This window comes from Phyllobates terribilis, unplaced genomic scaffold (genome assembly GCF_046119375.1).
Source record: "Phyllobates terribilis strain yellow unplaced genomic scaffold, ASM4611937v1 Scaffold_7__3_contigs__length_470593459, whole genome shotgun sequence".
Lineage (NCBI taxonomy): Eukaryota > Metazoa > Chordata > Amphibia > Anura > Dendrobatidae > Phyllobates > Phyllobates terribilis.
The window spans coordinates 101,581,793-101,606,068 of record NW_027362767.1 but is presented as its reverse complement, the minus strand read 5'-3'; the positions used below and the strand labels follow the sequence as shown (position 1 = coordinate 101,606,068).

The 24,276-nt window shown below is 41.2% G+C and overlaps 1 protein-coding gene across 4 annotated transcripts in view; it reads left to right on the top strand.

The window, feature by feature from the left end:
* The first annotated feature begins 222 nt into the window (after positions 1-222).
* The window catches only part of NOVA1 (NOVA alternative splicing regulator 1), an 83,610-nt gene continuing 59,556 nt past the window's right edge, over positions 223-24,276 (top strand). Inside the window, exons 1-2 of one of the 4 annotated variants that reach the window (XM_073639041.1) lie at positions 223-1,099; positions 2,808-2,951. In XM_073639041.1, the coding sequence (XP_073495142.1) occupies positions 964-1,099; positions 2,808-2,951 (280 nt within the window). In that variant the 5' untranslated portion in view covers positions 223-963. The other 3 variants (XM_073639040.1, XM_073639043.1, XM_073639042.1) reach the window with 3 other exon arrangements.

Here is a 24,276-nt window from a genome sequence, read left to right as displayed (position 1 = left end):
ATACACGGTGTGATAGGTTGGCGTGAATAACATTTTCTTTTTTTTTTTTAAATTTTCTTCAGGGTCGCCCGGCAAGCAACGTGTTAAATGGCAATATCATCTCGCCAAGGAATCCAAGCTGGAGATCGCCTGGAGTCCATGCTACTAGGGCTGACCTATATAGGTAGGTGTAGGTAGCACTGAGGCTTTGTGTGGGATGCTGGGCTGGGGATGTGCTACAGCATCCTTAATATCCACAGACACTTCTGAGGCCAGCCAGGAGAGGACAGAGCGCTGTATCACCGAGAGCGCCAGCCACAAGAGAGCCAGTGTGAGCAGCAGGCAGGGGGATTATTAGGAAACAAAAGAGAGAGGAGGAGGAGGAGAGAAAGCAAGGAAACAAGTCAGAGGCTGCAATCAGCACCACTCTTCTCTCACACACATACACATCTCGCACTCGCTCCTTTCTTTCCTCCTCAGCCCTTCTTCATCCCCTCTTCCTCCACACACCCCTTCCCTCCCCATCACTCTGCACCCTCCCCTCTTCTCTGTGTTTCTCAGTCCCAGCCATCTTGCTTTATTTTCTGCTTGCTACCTCTCCGCTTCCCTCCCTCCTTTATCTTTCTCTCATTCCCCAATCCTTCTCTATCACCCCCTTCTCCTTTTCCCTGCACACTTTCCTTGCCACCCCCACCGTTCTGCACTCCTCCCCCTCTTTTCTCTCTCTCTCTTTCTCTCTCTCCCTCTCTCTCCATCCCTTTCCTCCCCCTCCTGGCTTCTCTTTTATTTATTTATTTTGTGTTGCTCTTCTCTGTCTCCGTTTCCCCTCTCCCTTGTATTGCTGTGTCTGTATATTTTGGAGGTGCACCAGGGGGCTCCCCCTTTGCAGTGCAGGTAGTGGGGTTCCCCCCACACTCCCCTCCTTCCCCAGCCTGTGCTCCCCTTGTGTCCCCCTGTGCTCTCAGCTTGCTGCAGCCCACAAACATGATGGCGGCAGCTCCCATCCAGCAAAACGGGACCCACAGCGGGGTCCCTATAGACTTAGACCCCCCAGACTCTAGGAAAAGACCCCTGGAAGCCCCACCGGAGGCTGGAAGCACGAAGAGGACCAACACAGGAGGTGAGTGCACCAGCTGCTGTTCTGCAAGGGGGTGGACTATAGCTATTGAGGCAGATTCTCGCTTCTCCTGGCCTTGAATGTCCCCCCCATCATATTGTAGGTTTGCGATATATGTCTGGGGGTCCTCACGCAAGCGTGTCTATTATAATCTGTGGTCAAAATGGCGTCTTCTTTTATTATTATTATTGTGTTTTTTTTCGTTTGATATCACCAACCTGTACTATGTGCTTGTTTCAATAGACTCGGCGTTAAGACTCCCCTTTTTTTTTGTGTTTTTGGGGTTCGCAGAAAGATTGGCTTTTCTCGAGACGCACGTAGGGGTGATGTATGGAAAGCTGGTTTATGGGTTTAAGCGGGAATCACCCCGCTGCTGACGGACGGGGTAGAAACACTGCAATCTCTCACACTCCTCCAGAGACGAAGAGGTTAATTCTCAGTGCTGGAAGATGCATGGAGGAGGCAGGGACCAGACCAGTCAGCTGCACATCAGTGGCTGCACCTCTCGGTCCCCTCTCATTGTTTCTGGGCATCCTTTTATTTAGCAAGTCAAACCTTTCCCTTTCTGGAGAGCCTGGATTTTTTGGAGTAACGCTGTGTGCCTTTTTTTTTTTATCCCCCCAATCATTAATTGTAAGCTTGGGGGAGGGGGGGAAGAGAGAGAGGCTCAGCTCACAAGAGCTGGGGGGTGCTTCTTCTGCATCCTGGTGATGTGTCCCAGCATCTTCACGTTCATTTCTATTGGAGGCATAACAATGCAACGATGCAGAGGTGAATGCATTTGCTGAGGAATTGCAAGGAAGATCAGTGGGTTTTTTCTTGGCTTGGATGTATGCTCCCATCACAGGAATCACACATGGACCTGCACTTTTATCATAAACTGTACAGGGATATATATTTACTGGAACATGTTGAGGTTATGCAAAGTCAGTGACTTGTTATATATTAAAAAAATATATACCATACCACATTTCCTGTCATTTCATTCAGCGAGACAACCTTCCATATTTGCTTTGTATGTTACATATTTTCGGGGGGCTTTTTTTTTTTTTCTTTCTTTTTTTTTTTTCATTATTATATCCGATGACCTGTACGCAAACCCATGATAACCGTGATTTAAGCCGTAGATCACTTTGAAATAAGGGAGAGAAAAATCTGCTTAAACTGCTTTAATTAATAAGCTTATAGGAGGATCACGAGAGATTGAAAGAAGCTAAAGAAATACATTGGGATTAGCGTGGAAGTCATTCCACATTACACTGAGGGTTTTTTTTTTATCTTGGCAACCTCTTAATGCTTACAAATTAAACATGCTGTTCAGAGGTGAGACTTTGTAATAGGTTCGTCCAGAGGCTTTTTTTTTTTTTGATTGTCAGATGCTTCATTTCCACATGTATGTTCATCTTCCATCGCTTTCCAATTTTCGAAAGATCTCACTTTCTTATTTGCAAGCTCGCATCCTTTTTTGCCATGTATTTCCTTCCCATCACAGGTTAATCTGTAGCTCCGTCTTGGGTATGGGATCCAAAAAATGTGTTATATGCACCTATAGATACATATATATTATATGCTATGTAATGTGACGGAAATAATTGCAATGTCTTTTTTTTTTTAGATTTTCTTAGCTATAGACTTGCATGGTTTTCCCATTGAGACTCGAACTAACTGTTGAATTTTTTTTTCTCCTTTTTTTTTTTTTTTTGCATTGCAGAAGACGGCCAGTTTTTCCTAAAGGTCCTCATTCCTAGTTATGCAGCTGGATCTATCATAGGAAAGGGTGGGCAGACCATCGTCCAGCTACAGAAAGAGACGGGAGCCACAATCAAGCTGTCCAAATCCAAAGATTTTTATCCAGGTAAGATCCCAGGCTGGTGACAAGTCTGACGAGGAGCGGTTCGGTGATTGACAGGCAGTTGATATTGCATTTCTCATCCTTGCTTTGTTGGCTATCTGAAAGGTTGTCGTCCTACCAGTTATATATATTTTTCCCTTGCCGCATTTACAAGCATATTTAGTTTCGTGTTAGGGTATTTGTCACGTAACACTTCGGGGCTTCTTTTTTTTTTTAGGTTTTCCATTTCTGACTTAGAGAAGGCAGTCCTGTTTAAAAACTATAACTTAAGACTATGTCGCCTATTGATTCCGACATACTCCGCTCTGCTACATCTTTATTCAGGGATATTTCAGGTGATTTTCGTTTAAAAGGCAGCATTGTGGGAGGATTCAGTTTGGAGGCGTGCGGTCTCCGCGACGTCAGTAGATCGGATTCTGTCATGATTTATCCTAACGTGTGTTAAATTGTTCATTTAATATAAATATTCAGAAATGAAAATGATATTAATTAAGGTTAGAATTTGTGGCGCAGATCAGGAAATATAAAACCGCTATTATGTAGATGTGCCCATTCTGTACGAGGACTGTGATTGCAGCAAATTGCTATGGCAGTGGTGTCGTCCTGTTAAAGACAGTGTTAAAGGTCACCCGGATAAATATGTGTTCACACTACAAAGAATTTTATGGGGAATGATCTGTAATAAGGCGCTAGGCCGAACGTTACCGTGCACACACCAGCGCACACACCAGCAAAAAGAAAAAAATCTATCCTAATCACCCTAGATCTTCACTCGTCATGAAATGTCATTTATTAGCGATGCAGAATTGGTTTTTATAACCCGATCGACCGTGTAAAGTGTCATGCAAATGGCAAAGGTTCAGGCGGCGTCTGTTTTGACCAAATTTGCTGCCAGTGTTTGCAAATAGAAATCAGATAAAGACATGCAAATGTTTGGTGCTGATTTCCTTGCAGACAAAACATTGTTTTAAAGGAGGCCACCATCCGTCAGTGCGCAGGATCTCATTCAACGAGGCGCTGCTCGTCTCCTGCCTCCTTGTCACATATTTTTTTTTTTGGTGATTTTACTATTATTAATATTTGACAGGTTTTTTTTTTCTGACTCACTATTGTCACGTTTGACATTTTTGATTTTTTGATTAGCTTTTCACCTTTTTTCCTCCCAGATGACTTGCTTCGCTAAAAGCAGTCGTTCATTAATGGCTTTTTAAGAAAGGGGATTTTAGGACAATTTATGCAATGTCACCCCCCCACCATCCCAGCTTTTGTATACATCACCATCTGCCTGATATAAGGTGCATGAACGCCATCACTATCCCTTATAGCCCACCAATGAATGGATGGAGCGGCGTAGGTAACACACCTGGGCTCCTGCGACATAGATACGGACACGCGGAGAGAGGGAAGATATATTGGATATTAATATGCGTCTATAATCACTAAAAATCTGAATTTCAGCAAAAGCAAGAATAGGAATTCACTGCATAAGCAGATACCAAATAACATAAGGGGGCTACCGCTCAAATTTAATAAGGTAATATATCTGGCAGACAAGCGCTCAGCCAAATTGAATTTGCTGTTTAACAGCTGAAAATGAAATAGCATTTCTTGCATTATACATGAGCTTGTATTAAATGCACCGCAATATTATAGGAAACATAGTCCGAATTACTGAAAAAAAAAGGGATGGGCGGAAGGGAAGAACGCTCACTTATCGGAGCTGGTTTTATTCTCTAGTTGTATCCGCTACAGAACATGAAAGCAATAATCCACACGTAGTATAACGCCTTTCCTTTATGTCTCGTGCTCCTCTTTGCCTGCCAGACGCGGATGCAGCAGAGAGCTGGGTTTGTCATATAGCACAAGCCCATTGAGAATCACTGTGGTCCTCAACAACATTGCTATGTCCAGATCAGCTCTGCTACATCCATTACCACCGCTGCCGAAAAGGCGCAATTTGGGCGATTACCCTATAGGTTCTTAAGACATCGTGAATGTGGTGGCAACTCCTGACTGTTTAGATCCGATGCTACCTTGTAACATTTCCAAAAAGGCTTTTGGGCCTAAAAATGTAACTTGTGTTCATGATGATTTTCGCTCATTTTGTCTAGCGGACGTGTCTGTAAATTACCTGTTGACGTATTTACAGCAACTATTTTAACTATTTATTTCTATATTTTTATTAGGTAGAAAAGATCAAGATCACACAATCAAATAAAAAAAATAAAAAAAAGCAATAATCAATAGAATAAAAGTAATAATCTAGATGTGATAGAATGGTGATGTCCGGAGGAGTGGTAGCATCGGGGACTCATGTGGTAACCTCGAAGCCTGGCTCACTGATGTTTCCGCAGGAATGACGTAATGCACATTGCGTCGGGCAGGTCCTTTATCCCCTGTAATCAATTCTGTACCAGGAACCAACAAATAGAAAAAAAAAACATTAGAAAGCAAATGACACCCCCCCAAAAAAAGAAATCCTTAAGTAAAAAAACTGAAGTTTTTCTTCTTTTTTTTTTTTTTACAGATTATCCCGTATTTAGATAATGAATGCTTTAATTTATCCTATATGTCATTTTTTTTCTTCTTCTTTAGATGCCTTTGAGCTTATTATTACGGAAACAATCGGGAATGAAATTAAGTCACTTTCTGCATCTTCGCTCTGTGACAGCTGGTGGTGGTCGGGGGGTTCAGTTTAACCCTCTATATGCTGGCCACTTTTGTAGTTTCATAATTTATTTTTAATTGTGATGGATTAGAAAATAATTTGGAAGAGGGGGGTTAGATATTTTTATATATTTATTTAACATTTAAAGTAAATTCTTAGCTAGTAAAATACACTAGGGATGATTTTACTAAAGCTTGTGTGTATGTGCTCAGATCCATCCAGTGTTCATGTGCATCAATATATAGACCCAAACAACCTACCTTCATTCTATCGTATGCTTTACTGCTTATTATATATATATATATATATATATATATATATATATATATATATACATATATGTGTGTATATATTTATATACATGTATATACTTTATCTATTTATGTATACAGTATATTTATAGATATATATATAGATCTCTATATAAATACTTATCTCCATATATATATATTTGTGTGTGTATGCGTATATCTCTCTCTCTATGCATGTGTATGTATATATATATTTATATATATATATATATGCATATATGTATGTATATTGCTTTCTCTCCCTATGTATGTATATATATATATATATATATATATGTGTGTGTGTATTGATATGTTTTGAAGATATGCCTTGGGGTTATACATATATCGGCAATCGATCTCCAGTTATAAGGACGAGCTACTTGTCTGTCTCGATCCCTCCTTTTATAACTCTCACTATTGCTCATCACCAGGTATAATATTTCCTAATCCTGTATACTATTTTTCAGCATACAATACCTGGCATGGTGTAATACCAGTGTTGGCCTGCATGTTAAGGTGGCGTTATAGTCACATAGTTCTTTCCATTCATATAATGAGCTCTAACATTTGGAAACAGATTGTACAAATATACCAATCCCTTTTTCCCCTTTTGATGCCTACCACGTAATATAGTCTGTTTCAGATTTCCTAGAAAGTTGTAGACCTGAGTATTTCTTAGGGAGCGTGTGTAGGGTCGTCAGTCAGGATTATAGTATTATACACTGGCTTGTCCGTTATGCTCACACATATTGTTTTTTTTTTTATAGTGAATATCCGCAGGTGGCAGCATTTTTTATGTAACCCAGAACCCACAAATATCATGCCGATTTTATTGTTTTAATTCAAGGGCAATGATCCTAGAATTTCCCTTATTTTCTTTATGGGGTGTGCACCCTCCCCCCCATCCAATAAATTCATACGGAGCCGCATGTCGTCAAAAAAAGAAGCTTGCAATGACGCACAGGTGATTCCAGCAGCGGCCATCTTGGAGGAGTGCAAATTGTAGGCAATGACGAGCAGAACTCCAGCCCCCTGAGAATTTGGGTTCACCCCACCGGCCATCTTTTCTGCAGCCACTTTGGGAGCAGTTGACGCCCCCTGCGCCTGCTCTTCTAGGCCACGTAGGTATGCAGACACCACTGACTTGCTGCTATCTACATGCAAGCCGATACTCCGAGATATGAGAAAGGGTTCATTGAAGCGCGTCACACAATTACTTTGCTCCTGATCTGTTTTACATGGCGGCGGCAGATAAGGACAGCCGTGCAGAGACTCCCATCTCCGCTTCCCAGTTTCACACTCCTGTATTTTGTTTTTATCACACATGCAAAAAAGGCAAAAAAAAAAAATACTCTCCTAGTTTACTTTTCACCTGGAAATGGGACTCGGCTGCACATACTAGTGGCTGCACCGCAAACCCTGGTTCATCTCCGGTGAGAACCACATGCAAGTTCCCTTTCTATTGCCTGTGCCAACTCTGTAACACAATCACGGGTGTCCTTAGCCCTGGTGCGAGCGATCGAGAGAAAGTCTGTTTGTTTCTGCCCCAGCTATTTATTTGTGTCCTAATCTGAGTATGTGCGCGCCTCTGGGCCCCGGCCAGCAGTATACGGAGAATGAGAGGCGACTTGTCATACAGTGATCAGGACTAGCTGTTAGCTCTGGCTCTCATTCAGGACTGTGTCAGGCAGCAGGACCTTTAAAGTTCTGTCTATATCGCCTTACGGCACTAGATTGCACCTTTATAAGATGAAACGTCCAATAATCCAAGAGAGAAAATCTGCAGAATAATCCCCCAGCGTACAATAGGGCGGGGGTGCAGTATATGAATTGTGTGCCTACTCCAAAAGACTTAAAAGTCTCCTCACCTTGGCATGTCAGGCTTAACATGTCACTCGCCGCAAGGAGAAACTTTACCCCTTTTACCCCTACTCCAAAATCAGGTTGGTAACAATTCCTACCAATTGTAAAGTATGCCAGGCCGGTAATTGAGAATATATCATTGCCAGCAGGGTAAGGGCTTACTTAGTAAGAATGCCTGAAAATGAGGTTCTTTGTGGAAATCAGCCAGTGACAGAGTAAAGTCTAGTTGGCAGGTGACAGTTTGCACCCTACGTCTGGCATCTAGCACAGTTCATAAACGTATGATATCATTTGCAATGTAATCTGAAAGCAAAAATCAATGTCTGGACCAACCTAGAACAACATACCTGCCCATGGCTACAGACGGGATACATTGTGGCACAAAGTATAAGTCAGTTCCGCCACAATCTTAAAATGTCAATTTTGTAATCCGCAGTGCTTTGTCGTTACTCTGCCGTATTTTACATTTACTCCTCTACGGAACAATACAGGCTACTCATGAATTAGGAAAAAAAAAATCCAATGGAACGCAGCAAAAAAATTAAAGAATAATACTGTAAAATCTAGGCAGGCACCATAGCGCCCGATCACAATTAATTAGCTGTTGACTAAAGCAATTCCGAAAGATAAAAATAACCCTGTTAATAGTCGCAGGGGGTCGGTGAATAATCGCCCCATTGTAGTAATGTTAGTAAATCACGTCTGCATTACACGTAAGAGAAGAAGTAAAGGCTCCCATATTCCAGTCGTACTAGATCCTTCTTTGCCATATAGCTAATTATCATTCTTCTGAGGATAATTCATTTTCTATATAATATATCTATGTATATATATAGATAGATATAGATATATATAGATAGATATTTAAGAAGACTTTGTATCAGACAGCGTGGAAATCTCCCTAGCGGGATTTCCATAGGATTGGGAGCTGTCACTCATCAGGACACCATATCCCAGGCTTTCGTTAACAGGTTTGATACGCGCCCTTGTGTCTTAGTGTAATGGCGGGGTGACGTCCATGTTAACCCCTGTTGTGCCGTGGTGAACATTAACCCCCCCCCGCATTAAGGGAAGAGGTCCGATATTTGTAACTAGAAAGCTCCAGCAGGTAATTGGGACCCGACTGGTGGAACATAACCACACCAGTGTCTGGTTTCACTGCAGCTGCTGTTGGACTTAATTACCCTGACCTGTGGGGCAGGAGGAGACACTGCATCCAACAAGGGAAGTGGGCAGCAACCTCCGGCTCGCGCCCTCTACAACTCCTTTCATGCCCACAATCTAATTTACCAGAATAGTACAACACAAGTCGTCATCTCTTGTTTCTAAAGTAGTAGGATCTATTTTTTTTCCATTGGCGGTTTCCATTCGCAAACCCTTTAGCGATGGAGAATAAACATGACCATTCACATGAAGGTCCCTGCTTTCACCATACATAGAAAACGGCATTACTTCTCATTACGCTTTTTTTTTTTTCATTTTACCTGCTCTTCTATGGAAAACCAAATGAAAATGATGTACCCTATTGTCGGATTTTGCTAAATTACCATATATTATTGGAAGAAATCACATTTTAGACTCTGTTAGATTACTACCAGTCTTGAGCCGTCTTCATTATGCCGTTCCTGTGATACACACGCTACATACAGATACCGGTGCGTGACGAACACCTGTCAGAATTTTTCAGAACGTAATCGGATGGTACATCCTCATCCGCTGACACCAAAGTCCAGATAATCTCACTTTTGTCCTTTTTGTATATAATTAGTCCGTCCCATTAAACCGCTATTGTACATATTTCACAGCTATAGGAAGGCGATGTCAGGTGCTGTCCGCCCAGCTTAACACAAATGGATAACTACATTTGCTTCGCTGTACATTAAGTTTTTTTTTTCTTTTCCCATTTCGTGAATTTAATTCAAATGATGTTTTAAAAAAAAGTGCATTGAAAGCATTTTCAGGCCATTACGCTTGGCACAATGAGTGATTCATACGTCGTTACTAAGGGGTTGGCAACAAATTGCTCTGCGTAACAAATCTTCGGCAGACACATTGAGTTTGCACATATCTACCATCTATATTCGTATATACCCTTGGAGCAGAAGAGTCAGATTGAGTGTCTCATTTAGACATTTGGACCCCAGCCAAATTTTAGGGCTCTTCTTCTCCCACCCCCCCCCCTCCCGTGCTGGAAGTGAGGATATTCCTGTAATTTCACAGCCATGGGTCATCCACAGGGACAGTTACCTCCCGAATATGCGTCCAGTCACCTGCCAACGAGGAGAGACATTCTGTAGACATTCCTTTCATGTCTGTTCCTCATTGCTGCAATGACGCCAAGGAAGTGGTTCATACAAAGGATAGGCACACATGCTAGAGAGATAGCAAGCAGTCAACGGACTTAAGTCTGGCCAGCTCCACCAAGGACTGGAAGACTCGTTACATTGTTTTCTATATAGGACGTCCTTATAAGATTTTTCCATAGAGAACCAAAATTTGATCTTGGCTCAAACATTGCCATCTTCTCAATAAAATACTCTAGTATGTTGTAGGGTGTGACGATGACTCTTACTATAGATGCTAACATTGATAGACATATCGAATCAGTGGCTTAGCTTGAGAGGCAAGTGCACCCGGGAGGAGGGCATCAACAAGCTTTTTGCCCTACTTTACTGCATTGAAATATAGGACTAAGACGTCAAACTGAATCTTTATCAAAAGTGAAGGAAAACCTATCTATGAGGTTGACCACTATCCATTGCAATGCGGTAAAAAAAATTAAAAAAAGTGCGCCATCTTTCAGGAAGGGAATGACGTCACCCATGTGGGCGCGGCGCCATGCTTCATGTGCTTTCTGCATTCTGCTAAAAAAAAGTGTAGGCTTCGATCAGAGCCTGTCATTATATGTAGCATTCATGTGCGGATGCTTGAGACGGACAGATCACCACCACTTTGATTAGATGTATTCATTCTACACCGAATACATCGATTTTTCTGGATAACACGGTACCATAATATAATTTTTTATTGTACTTCATGTATTCTACGCCACATTACTACCATCACATTCATTACCTAACTTTCTAGTCCTGTGCGTTACATTGGGTGCCATATAAAAAATTAATTTACTGCAGAATTTACCCATGTAGTATTTCAATGTCGCATAACCGAGAACTCCATCCAAAGTGCGACATTCCTCCCTTTCCTTTGTTGGTTTATACATTGCTTACTCAAGCGTCCTTTACACATTTGATTTGATCAGCTTTTGATGAAATCCATCACAGTTCCCCTATACCCCCTTTTCAGCCTGTTGCCAGCCGCATACGCTGTTGATCATGATGGATGGTAAATTCCTGCATACTTTCCGCCTGTATTACAATGCATTCTAGCAGCGAGTTGCATTCTCAGAGTTTGTCTTTTGACCTAGGAGTTGGTCATTTACATAAAAGGCCCCAAAATATTACTGAAAACCATAGTGCGTAAATTTATATTGGAAAATAACGGGCCCTGTATCACCCCAGCCTAAACCTTTCAATGGTTCTCTGACAGCCGTCAACCCTTAAATCAGTTCCAAGCGCGGTGCGTCCATGCGGATCGATGGGTTCCCAACTTAAGAAATTGAAATGACGTCATGCGATTTCCAAATTTAGAAGAAGGCAGGGGAACGATGCGAAGGTTCGACGGATCTGAATGAAGTAACATTCTTGTTCAGCAAGAATATATTTAGTTGTTTTTTATGACATTGCGGATCTTTTTTTTTTTCCAATTTTGTATGCTTTTCTACCCATGGACAGAAATACAGGTATAGAAAAAGGCATAAAAAAAGCACATTGCAGTGTTTGTCTTGGGCATTTTTTTTTGTGATGGCTGCACAACTTGGGATTGCATGATGAGACCTAAATGTAAAAAAAAACGTAATTTACTTTCTAGTTCTGAAAGTTTCTTTGAAAAAAAAAAAATACATAAATAATAAAAAAAAAAAAAAAAAAAAGATATATACCCATTTGATATAGGGATTTTTTTTGCTATATATATATATATATATATATATATATATATATATATATCGTTATTTCTATTATATATACATAAGTTGTGATGGATGCACAACTTGGAATTGTGTGATGAGACCTAAAAAAATAATAATAATTTGCCTTCTAGTGTTTAAGGTTTTTCTTAAAGGAAAAAAAAAATAATAATAAAAAAAATATATATATATATATATACATATACAGTGTATGTGTATATATATATATATATATATATATATATATATATATATATACATACACTGTATATATGTATATGTATATTTTTTTTCAATTCTTTAAAAACTTTAATGAGTAGAAGGTAATATATTATTTTTTTTTAATTTAGGTCTCATCACACATTTCCAAGTTGTGCATCCATCACAACTTATATAATAAAAATAGCTATATATATATATATATATATGTGTATATATATATATATATATATATATGTGTATGTGTATATATATATATATATATATATATATATATATATATATATATATATACCGGTATATAGTAAAAAAAATCCCTATATCATATGGGTAGTCATATCCTTAAATATTATTGCATTATTTTTCAGAAGTACCCCTCCATCCCCCATTAGTGTGTGATCAGCTTGGTAATCCAGTCCAGGCATGTGTATAATAACCATGTATAGGTTTCTCCTTTTCGTCCTGGCAGTGATGGGGTTACGTGCATGAGGACTGATTTCCCCAGGAAGCCTGGTGCTGGGTGGGCCGCAGCTCTGTATCTGTGTGTGTTTGGTAGGTGTGGGTTCCCTGCTTGGCTGGGAGAATGTAATTTCTGGCTACTTGTATAAAGAATGGCGGGGGGGGGGGGATGCGGGGAATTGAAGGGGGGCTGTGAACAGCTGAAGTGACACTAAGCGCCAGCTGGGGGATCTGAAATCAAAATAAGCTGTGAGAGTTGTATTAATGCACAATTAGAATACACAATAGTGATTGTGCGGATCAAGGTCATGTTGCACTGGAAAAACAGCATAACGGAGCTCTTTTTTTTTTTTTTTGGTTTGTTTTTACATTGCAACCTACATATGATATGAAAAGTCAGATTTTCCAATGAACAGACTGTTTGCTTCTCACTCACTGCTCAGTACTCTGGCCATCTGATATTAACATATAATACTCACACAACGTGGATCTATGGAGCTCAGAGGTGTAAGTAAAACTATGTTCCCACCATGAGCTTTTGGTGAGTTTTTTATGCTGTGTCTTTTCATAAAAAGTACTATGCAAGTAGCTTGATTTTCCCATGTACTCTAGTTTCCTGTCCGCCACAGCCGCTTTGTGGCTCCCATTGCTTTTTATTTTCCAGAGTATGGCGGGAAGGAGGACCGTGCTTGTAGTCACCAAACAACCCCATGCAAATATTAAGCACGGTTCCCGTTGGACAAAGTCATTGCCTATACTGATTGATGGGTGGTTTGTATTTTTATGCACAAAATCTTTGTACGGCTCGATTCAGTCTCTGAGTTGTATGGGGCCATAATATTGAACCTATTGGTATTTTTGGGGCCCTACTGTAAATTTGGAAGTCTCAGACGTCACTAACACCTGCAAAAGTTTTATGTGTTGGATCGATGTGAACATATACCATGTTCCATCATATCCCCTAAGGACTTGTGAACATGATCGTATTTTTGATCCGAATCCGAGTGCGATCCTACAAAACATCAGATTGCACTCAGACCAGTGTTATTCTATGGGGCCGTGCACATGTCCGATTTTTTTTTTTTTTCTTCCAACCAGGCCGGTCCAAGGAAAAAATTGCTGCATGCACGAGTTGGATCGCACTCGACCATGCAAGTTAATGAATGTGTGGAAAACTTCGGACTGCACTCGGATGACATCTGAGGGCAGTCCGATTTCCTTAGATTGACAGAATGGAGAAGATGGAGACATTATTTTTTTTGCCATCTTCTCCTCATCCGAGAAAATTGGATCACACTATGATCAAACTCTGATAAGAGATTGATCAGAGTGTGATTTGCAAATCTGGCCCGATTTTCTCGGATGAGAGAATTTACAGTCGTCTGCTCATAGCCTAATGAAGTATTATGGTGGGCTAAGGCATTGCCCACCGAAATCCATTTAATATGGCGACTTAAAGAAGAGCACCACGGATTGCCATAAATTTGTAGTAAGGACCTCGTTCCCCTGCGATCATGGCTTCTTTGTGCCTCTTGATGTCCCCTCTTTATAAAAAAACATACAGCCAAGCACGCACCTGTTCTCTACTGGGAGTGTGGAGTACGGGGGCATTTACTTTTACCGATTTTTTCTGCATTAAACAATCTGTAAATAAATACTAATTGGCGGTCTTCTAATTACCTGTTTTCACAGGCAGACATGTTTCGGATGTCACTGAAGCATTAGTTGTATGGGCCGCGATTGTTCTTGTCAGCGCATGTCCTGTTTATTCAGCACGATGCGCTGCCGAGATCGATGATCTTTTGGGCAAACCAAAGGGTTATTTCACCCAATGAAAGAGTTTGGCTCATTGATTAAGCCACTGTGAGCCATCTCTCATGGCGTTTTTCTTCATTGAAAACGAAAGGATAGGGCATGTTGAAATTCAGTTGCCTAATCCTTCTCTTTCACAGCACTGCCATTAGTAGAGCTTGGAGGCCCCCATACACATTAGGTGGCTGGCTGATCCTGGTAAAATCAGATGATTCAGCCTGGGTGTATGGCCACCTTTTAAAGTTGGATATCCTATTGACTATCTGTTATGGTTCAAGAACCTGTAAAATTGCAAAAAACACTCATTTTATCTCCGTCTTGATACATTCCTTCATAAAATATTCATTTTAACATGGGAAATGATGCCACATATTTAGTCTATTAACAGAAAGTATGTTTTTTATTAAGTCGCTAGGGTAGGATAAAGTCTTTAAAGTATTAATACAGTAATAGAAAGAGCACTGTATTTACCCTAAACATAATGAAAAACTGATGGACTGACTGCATCAACGTCGCAATCCATTTTAATCTGTGTTAAAGCAAAACAAATCCACCCTTCCCCCTAAAAATGTGAGCCTAGAAATCCATTGTTCCACTCTACAGCTGGGTTATTCAAGGAGTTGTATATTTTAGACTCGCTTTTGCCCTTCTATTTTAATAGCGGGGGGATGATTTCCAAATGGGGCCATCATTAGTAGCTAAAGCCAACAGTCCTATCCAGGGCAGCTCAATATCAACATCAACTACAAATTATTAATGCCCGTTGATATCAATTTGCACTGTTGCTTCCCAGTATGATTGTCCCGTTGTGATCGGCAATCAACACGATGACCCATAGATCTGAGCTGGGGCTATCCAAAGTAGACAACACCTACGATAGAAGTGTGTATCCCACTCTGTTCCAGGGCAACCAACACTATGACCTATAGATCTGAGCTGTGGTTATCCAAAGTAGACAACACCTACGATAGAAGTGTGTATCGCACTCTGTTCCAGGGCAACCAACACTATGACCTATAGATCTGAGCTGTGGCTATCCAAAGTAGACAACACCTACGATAGAAGTGTGTATCGCACTCTGTCCCGGGGCAACCAACACGATGACCTATAGATCTGAGCTGTGGCTATCCAAAGTAGACAACACCTACGATAGAAGTGTGTATCGCACTCTGTTCCAGGGCAACCAACACTATGACCTATAGATCTGAGCTGTGGCTATCCAAAGTAGACAACACCTACGATAGAAGTGTGTATCGCACTCTGTCCCTGGGCAACCAACACGATGACCTATAGAGCTGAGCTGTGGCTATCCAAAGTAGACAACACCTACGATAGAAGTGTGTATCGCACTCTGTCCCGGGGCAACCAACATGATGACCCATAGATCTAAGCTGAGGTTATCCAGAGTAGGCAACACCTACGATAGATGTGTATATCGCACTTTTTCCCTGGGCAACCAACATGATGACCAATAGATCTGAGCTGAGGTTATCCAGAGTAGGCAACACCTACGATAGATGTGTATATCGCACTCTGTCCTGGGGCAACCAATGCCGATGACCATTAGATCTGAGTAATGGTTATCCAAAGTAGACAACACCTACGATAGATGTGTATATTGCACAGTGTCCCGGGGCAACCAACACCGATGACCATTAGATCTGAGTAATGGTTGTCCAAAGTAGACAACACCTACGATAGACGTGTATATCGCACTCTAGAACCCGGTAGGCCACTGCACACACTTATACTATGGCTTTGTAGAATCTACATAAGATTGATTTGGAAATACTGAGCGTTTTTTTTATATGGCCATTCTCACGTTCTAGAAGTTCTCTCCGCGCCGTCCACAATAATCCATTCTTCTTTGTTCTCCGGAGATTGCTGCCTATTGTTTTTGTTGTCTGTGATATTCAGGAAGAGGCTGACGTGTCCTCTCCGGGGAAGTCATGTTGGTGTTGCTGTAATAAATTCAGATCATATTAATTCCTAAACAGAGTATAAATGTGCCAGACCACAAGTGCTCCATGCTTCGAGATAACACACCTTTATTGGATTATTCTGCTCACATGCTATTTATTTCACTGAGAGAGCTATGTTATAGTAATTACGTAGTGACCTCATTGGTATCAGTCACTGGTTGCTTATCTTAGACAAAAAAAAAATGAAAAAAATTTTTTTTCAAGATATTGCAGAAAGTAGCTTTGTGATTAGGGTATCCAGGAATAGATCATTCCTGATCTTGGTCGAGGATTGGAATAACCAGGTAACTGATGTGCCTAGAAATGAATCTACTCTTTTATTAAATATCGGTAGGCAACTAAAAAACTGGAATTAGCTACTGTAATGATTGCTTCCTGAAGTTCAGAGCAATCTGTCCATAACTGGCTTGGTCTGTAGAGGAGTCACAGTACAAGAATGCATGCAACATCTCAACATTTACAGATCATTGTGTGGAATTGAGGACACTTTCCCACAGCAGTATTTTGGTCAGTATTTTGCATCAATTCCTGTAAGCCAAAATCAGGAGTAGATCTAAAACATGGAAGTGGTACAAATCTTTCCATTAAACTTTTTCTCTTTGTAGTTCCCATTCCTGGTTTTAGGTCCCAACCGGCAGGAAAAATACTTTTGATAGTTCTACCGGAGTTAGTATCTGACCTGTTAATGAGCCATGCAACATAATTAGAGATATTAACCAAGACAGATTCCCATTTAGGGCTTGTGCACTCGACTAAAAATCAGACAAGTGCTATCCGTCATTTTGACCGATAGCACTTGTCCTCGTGTTATTCTACGTGGCCGTGCACATGTCCAATTTTTTTCCTCGTTGAATCTTATTGCCGGATCGCACTTGGCCATTCAGGTCTATGTCATATCTCTTCAGTGCGGTCCGATTTTCATGGACTGACAGAATGGTGAAGTTGGAGAATTTTTTTTTTATTCACACCCGAGAAAATTGGATCACACTCTGATCAAACTCTGATCAGACTCTAACGAGAGAGTGATTAGCATAATCGGACTGATTTTCTTGGATGAGAGAATCTTGGTTATGTAACCCTAGCCTTCCAGATAGCTATTTTAGGGTACTTGCCCCTCATCAGTGCAGTGGATGGTTTGTCTGGCTGAATGAGACACCCTTTGGTTTGAGACTAACTTTCAAGGTCCTTTTATAGTGCAAGATTATTGCCGGCTAATAGTGCAAGCTAAACAGGCTGCTGATCACCTGGTGAATGATTGAAATGCGTTTGTCCCCCAAAAATCATTGTTTTTGGAAGCACATTGTCCTCTGTTAACAAGACTCATGCTGCTGAGAACATTGGAAGCCTATGCGCCCTGAGCTATCTATTACAGATTGTTCATTGCACATCCAAAATGGTGTTGAGCGGTGTAAACAGGGTATTAAACAACCACCAATCAGCAACCAAGCAGCGGTTGTTTATTGCCCCAGGTTGCCCCATGTAAACGGACCTTTATTAAGAAGGCCATTTGTGTATTTCATTTTTTTGGCAGTGCTTAGTGGGAAAATTAGGATAATTAGCTCTTTTTCTGAAGGAATGAAGAGTCTCGCAGGTGCCTCCCATTGGAGATTGTGTCTGACATATTGGTCTGGTTGGACATAGAATTACAGGGTGACTACCTCCAACAGAGTGCTAATTTTCATATTTTTTCCTCAAGGAGTGTTGCCCGTAATACTCCTTACACAGCTGGTCTACTGCTGGAGAGCTGTCCCCCCAACTACCCCCTTTCTTAAAAATGTATGATAAATACTGATTGGGAGTTGTTTCTATAGTTGGAGCAGGATCTAAACCTCTGATCTTGGGATAAATGCGATCATCACTGACAAATCTGGTGGTCACTATCATCGTGAGATCGTTGGTGAATCCACGTAATATGAAAATCTTGGCATTGCAGGAAATTAAAGGCTAATAGGATGTCAATGGCAAACGATAGGCATCCATTTCATTTATTGTTTGCCATTAGCATCGTACAGTCTGTATTTGAGAGGGATTGTTATCTAAAGCAGAAAACTCCTTTGACCGCTTTGTCTTAGATATTAGTCACAGCTGGATTATATATTCTTGTATGGTGTATGGCACTTCTATCTGTAATGAGCCCATTTGTAATGTGCCTCGGATTGCTGAGGTATCCATATTCATCAGTAATTGCTGAATGTTCATTTGATATCTAGGCCATATATTGAAACAGTCCATTGCCAAACTGGCACAAAAGGCGGTAAATAATCATACCCATAATTTTATGCTATTAAAGATTTAATTATGATTATGTTATGTCACATTTCAAACACTGCGGTGAAATTGTGTCTCAGCCGCCATAGCCAAGATCTGAAAGTCTTGATCTGTTCGTTTTCCGCTCTCTCTCCGTTCACACACAGTTATTTTCTCCCCTCCTAACTGTAAGTGTTTTACATGTCCAGGACACAGAGACGTCCTGCCGAGAATGACTTTGCTTTGTGTTTTTTTTTTTGTTTTTTTTTTACTTTTCACAATTTTATTTTATTTTGCTGATTGCTCCAGAATTTCGCTTCTCATCTCCTTATCGCCAGTTTTATTTTTAACGAAGTCTTTGTGTGATCTGTAAACACAGAGAGAGGAGCAAATCTAATGACAAGTGACATATATCCAGAGGAAGGGACGGTGAAGAAACGAGGCGATGCCTGCAAATGAAGCCGGTATGGAGCACAGAACAAGGATTGTGGTATATAACTAATGAGGCAAGGCTGGTGCCGGAGAAGGAAGGGAGGTAGCTTATCTGTCAGGATGCCATAGGATACATGACGGCCTTTCATCTGCAGGGACTAGCTACTGTATACAGATCTTAGCAGGAGCCAGACCAGCAGAATTTTTTACTAACCTGTCACCTTATTCCTATTTTCTATCTTCAATAAAAAATGACAGCCCCGAATACAGGACGCTGTGGCATTTCGGTGGCAGTAGGAAGTAAAGTATTGTCAATGCTATATCACTGTTTCTTCTCCAAGTATTCAACTTCACCCTTAACTAAAATAGTATTAAAGCAAAACCGAAAGAATTGAACTGAATTATAAGTTGGTATACGTGCAACGCAGAGGAGCCATTAAACAGTCAAAACCTAAGATAGAAACAAAATGAACATATACTGTACCCTGCTGTAGGTAAGTAAAAAGCAATAGTGCATCTAAATAACGTAGGGGACTTGGCAGACACCGGTTTTAATCAAAAAAGCATAGCAGCCATTCTACCAGCGCCAAGGTGACCCTACTCAGGACGGTTAGGGACTGTCCCGGCTGGGTCACCTTGGCGCTGGTGGGATGGATTTTATGCAGTTTTTTATATCAATAGCGGTATTTTCTAATTCCCCTATGTTATTTATATGCACTATTGCTTTTTACTTATAGCAGGGTGCATGCTCATTTTGTTTCTATTGTAGGTTTTGTCTTTAAAATAGTGTTAAAGTAGTAGGGTTCTTCAGAAGGACATAAATCCGGCTTAAGTAAATTAACATAAGAAATACTCTAATTTCATCATATCTTTTATTACACACAGCCAAGACATAATCAGATTTTCTTACCATAAGAAGTGATGGCATATCGCTAGAATATGCCATCACATTATTCGTCACATTATTCGATTAGTGTGAGTCCGACAGGCAGAACTCCTACCGATTCTTGGAGTAAAGGAGTCCTTCAAAAGTTCATCCTGTGCAGCAAGGCTCCCGGCCATCTGCAGACCTCATTCACTTCAATGAAGCTGGACGACAGGTCTTTGCACAAGGGATGGCGGAAAATGCTGTTTTATAGAAGAAAGTCCCTTTTTTTCGTGTAGAGTTCCAGAGATCATAATGTTACCAGTATGCACGGTACAATGCACATTTCCGAACAGCCCAAGATAAGGGCTTCAATACTGCATAGAGTTATTAGGCAATATAGCAGAATGTGTTCATGACTGTCGTTATCTAAGAAAGAAGCATTGTCACGAGCTGGGTGTAGAGTCTACCAGAACAACACAATGATGATGACATGCTCGTGCAGTGTGGATCGCACTCGGCCATGCAAGTCAATGGGTCCAAGGAAACCATCAGACTGCACTCGGATGACATCTGAGTGCGGTCCGATTTCCATGGACTGACAGAATGGAGAAGATGGAGACATTTTTTTCTGCTTCTTCTACTTACCTGAGAAAGTTGGATCATACTATGATTACACTCTGATCACAGTGTGATTTGCATAATCAACCTGATCCTCTCGGATGAAGGAATACAAGGTCGCTTGCATCGGCCCTGAAAATGAAAGCCAATGGAGCCTTGTTCTGACGCTTCATAGCCTTACATCATTAAAGCAAGTCCGGGTCACGCAGAGCGCAATGTGACCCAGACATTCTGCAGAGCGGTGACGTCACTGAGAAGCGGAGCAGAACGGTGCTGGATCCCAGAGAAAGCAGTGGTAGGTGAGTATATTACTACACTCACACTACATTACATATACACACATTTAATTAAAAATGAATTAGATGGGAGTGCTTCTTTAAATGTTCACCAGGGATAAAATATTTTTGGCTATTACGCCTATATTGAAGAGGAGTTAAAGGGGTTCTCCAGTCACTCTATGCGACTGCAGATTTTTGAATCATCACAGCACGTGCGCGTCACACTGTGTCAGGATTCTCCAGTGCTGATGCCGGGAGCGTCAGTCATGTGACTGCAAGTGTGTGATTTGCATACTGACGGCCACATTCCGACTAGACACGTTCAGCTTCACTCAATACAAGTGAATTAAGTGAGGCCAAACACGTCTAGTTGACATGTGACCTCATATTTGCAAATTGCATAGCTGCAGTCACGTCACCGTCTGCTCTTGCGACCGGCACTGCTGAATCCTGACAGTTTGCAATGCACACGCATGTGAAGATTCAAAAGTCTGTAGTCATATAGAGTGATTGCAGACTTTTATCTCAAACCCCATCTTAAAGGTTAGTAAAATAGTTTCTTACAAAAGACGTCTCCACAGTAAATTTTCTGCATGCTGACAATCCATTAGATAATCCGCAAGTGCCCAAAAGGTTTAATTTCTCCAAACCTATAATCCTCTTCAAGCTTTACATGTGAATCACAGGCCCTATTAGTCTCCGACTAGGGATCCTGCACTTGGCCACGGTACAGAGCAATGGATCCCACCTAAAAAAGGCAAGATGCCCCTTGCTGACACTAGCAAGGTAGAGGATCCTCACTTTAAATGTATTATACAAGGCACCGTCATCTTTCTTTGTTGTTGTTTTGCTTTCTTTCTAACACACGGTAAATGAGTCACGGTCACACATCACGGAAAAAATGAGTTGTTGATTTTGATGCAGAATTTAGCCTCATATTTCAGGCTTTGCACTGCTGTAAATGGAATCCACTGCACTTCTGCCGCAGATGCAGCATGCTATGCTTTAGAAATCTGCTAGATGCCCACAATCTACTGCTGATATTTTTTTGTGAATGGGGTTTGTTAAAACGTAATTCACTGACATTATATTGCACGTTGCTGGTGAATTTTGGTACAAATAAATTCAGAAATAGGTATTCGATTTGTGAAACCATCCTAAGCTATTGAAGCTCCTTGGAGGCTTTATGGAAAGTTAGGCTGGTGCTATAAGGTAACATGTGTCGCTCAACTTCAAGACCTCAGTGTCACATGTTTAATGACTGAAAATAGGGTTGCATTGCAGCCCTTTCACATTTATTATTATTAATGGTGTTCGGCTCGATCTCGAGCCATGTCGACTTGATGAATGAACGCTATGTAGGAAGATCGATTTTGTGCAAGCCTAGATAGGTCCACCAGGGTCTTCTCTGCTGTTATCTTGATAGTATCAAGCCATCGGGTTGATGGTCGTTCTCTTCGCCTTGTTCCTTCTATTCTTCCGACCATGATGTCCTTCTGATGTGTCCAAAGTAGGCAAGTCGTAGCTTGGTGATCCTTTCTTCGAGTGACATGTCTGGCTTTATTTGTTACAAAATTGATTAGTTTGTTCTTTCCATCAATGGTGTTGATAGTATCCTCCTCCAGCACCACATTTCGAAGGCGTTGATTCTTCTTCTCTCTTGTTTCTTTATCGTCCAAGTTTCGCATCCATATGTTACTACAGAAAAAAACAGACTATGTCTTCATCGCCAGTGAAATGTTCCTCGATCTAAAGACCTTATATATACACGGTTCGGCCACTGGTCTTCTGATTTGAATTGAGCAGCATCCTGTATGCTCGTCAAACTGTTGAGTTTGGGTCATGACACCCACAAACGGCCTACAAAACATGGATGGCCTCAAAACGAGCGAGTAGGCCAAAAAGCAAAAGATTAAAATCCAGTTGATATGAGGTGCGGTCTCGTTCAATTCTCCATAGTTGTCTTTCTTTCAGTCCAGTGTCTTGTGGTTTTGATATATAGTCCAATTTGTTTTTTCCTCAAATTATTTATAGCTGGTAAATAATAAAACTGAGGTTACACTTAGACTTTGGTCGTGCAGCCAAAATTCACCAATTTGCTGCTTTATTTGAGCCCCTGTTGTTTTTTTTTTTTTTCCAAACTCAGCACGTGGTGTGGCCTTCTTTTCTTAAAATGCATGAAGTATGAAGGAGAAAATACACATTAAAACAAATAGTGCAAAAATTTAGCGTGAAAGAAGCTTTCAGGTCTCATGCAGATGTCTGTGGATCTTGGTCTGATCATGGACCGCAATGCAGGAACAAGCCGCGGGTCTTCCAATCCAAGGTTTGCAGCCTCATAAAATATATGAAGCCGTCATGCTACGGTCTCGAGACCCACGGCCGGTTTGTGCATTAGACCGAGATCCACCTTCTCCATGATCCCATTCTTTAATTATTGCTCTGATTGAATACTTTCATGTAGGCTGAATATAGATGTCTGCGAAACGCGTGTCTGGATTGGCCTCCCAACCTGAACTTGAAAGCCTCTTGTATGTTGGGTTTGAGTTGGGAAACCTGAGTCCAGTCTATACATCACATTCTGTACTTGTGTTTCACGGATGTCTGAATTCGGTCTTAGGGTATGTGCCCCCCACGTCTTTTTCCGACGGGTCCACTCCGAAACCCGCCTGAAAAAGCACTTAAGGGGAAACCTTTCATGTTTCTAAATGCTATTTAACTGCATAGGGTTAGTCTTCAGGTTAATAACATCACAATGGTATTTGGCCACCTTACTGAAAGTGAGGCTACTTGGAGAAAATTAACTTTAGCCCTCCCAGGAGCCACTGTCTATGGGCGTATAACACGGCTGAGTTGGCATGAGAAAATAATCACAGACTCGGCTCATACGCACCCATACAAGTCTATCGGTGCATGTGACACATCGGACTGCACTCGGATGTCATCCCAGTGCAGTGCTATTACCACAGACACAAAGACAATGGAGAAGATGGAGAAATTACTTTCTCCGTCTTCTGCACACCTGTGCTGCAATTCTCTCAATTGGATCACAGTAAGGTGACACTCGGATCACACTCTGACAGAGTTTGATTCATGAGTATTTTCATAATTGGCCCCAATTCTCTAGCATGAGAAAATCGATGGGCGTGTGACCCCGGGCCTGTCAGTCATAGAGGGCAATCACTGACAACATGGTGAATGCCCCGACACAGATGTGCTGCAGAGCAAGCTGTCAATCAAAGTGCCAGTGCGCACTCACAGCCGCCACTAAGTGTGTAGTAAGCGGTGACTGTAACCAGTCCATGCTCGCCTCTATGACTGAAAGCTGACGGCTTCTGGGAGGAATAAAGTTTATTTTCTCCTGGTAGTCGCTTTCTTAGTGTAGGGGCCAAACAGCATTGTAACGCTATTTCCCTGCAGATTAACTCTATACCTGCCAGTTAATAGCATTTAGGGACTTGACGGCTTCCCTTTAAAAAGTCTAAAAAGAATGAACGTCTGCACTTATAGAGTCACAATGACTTGCTGTGCGTATGTTCAGTCTTTTTGAGCTTTTTTCTAA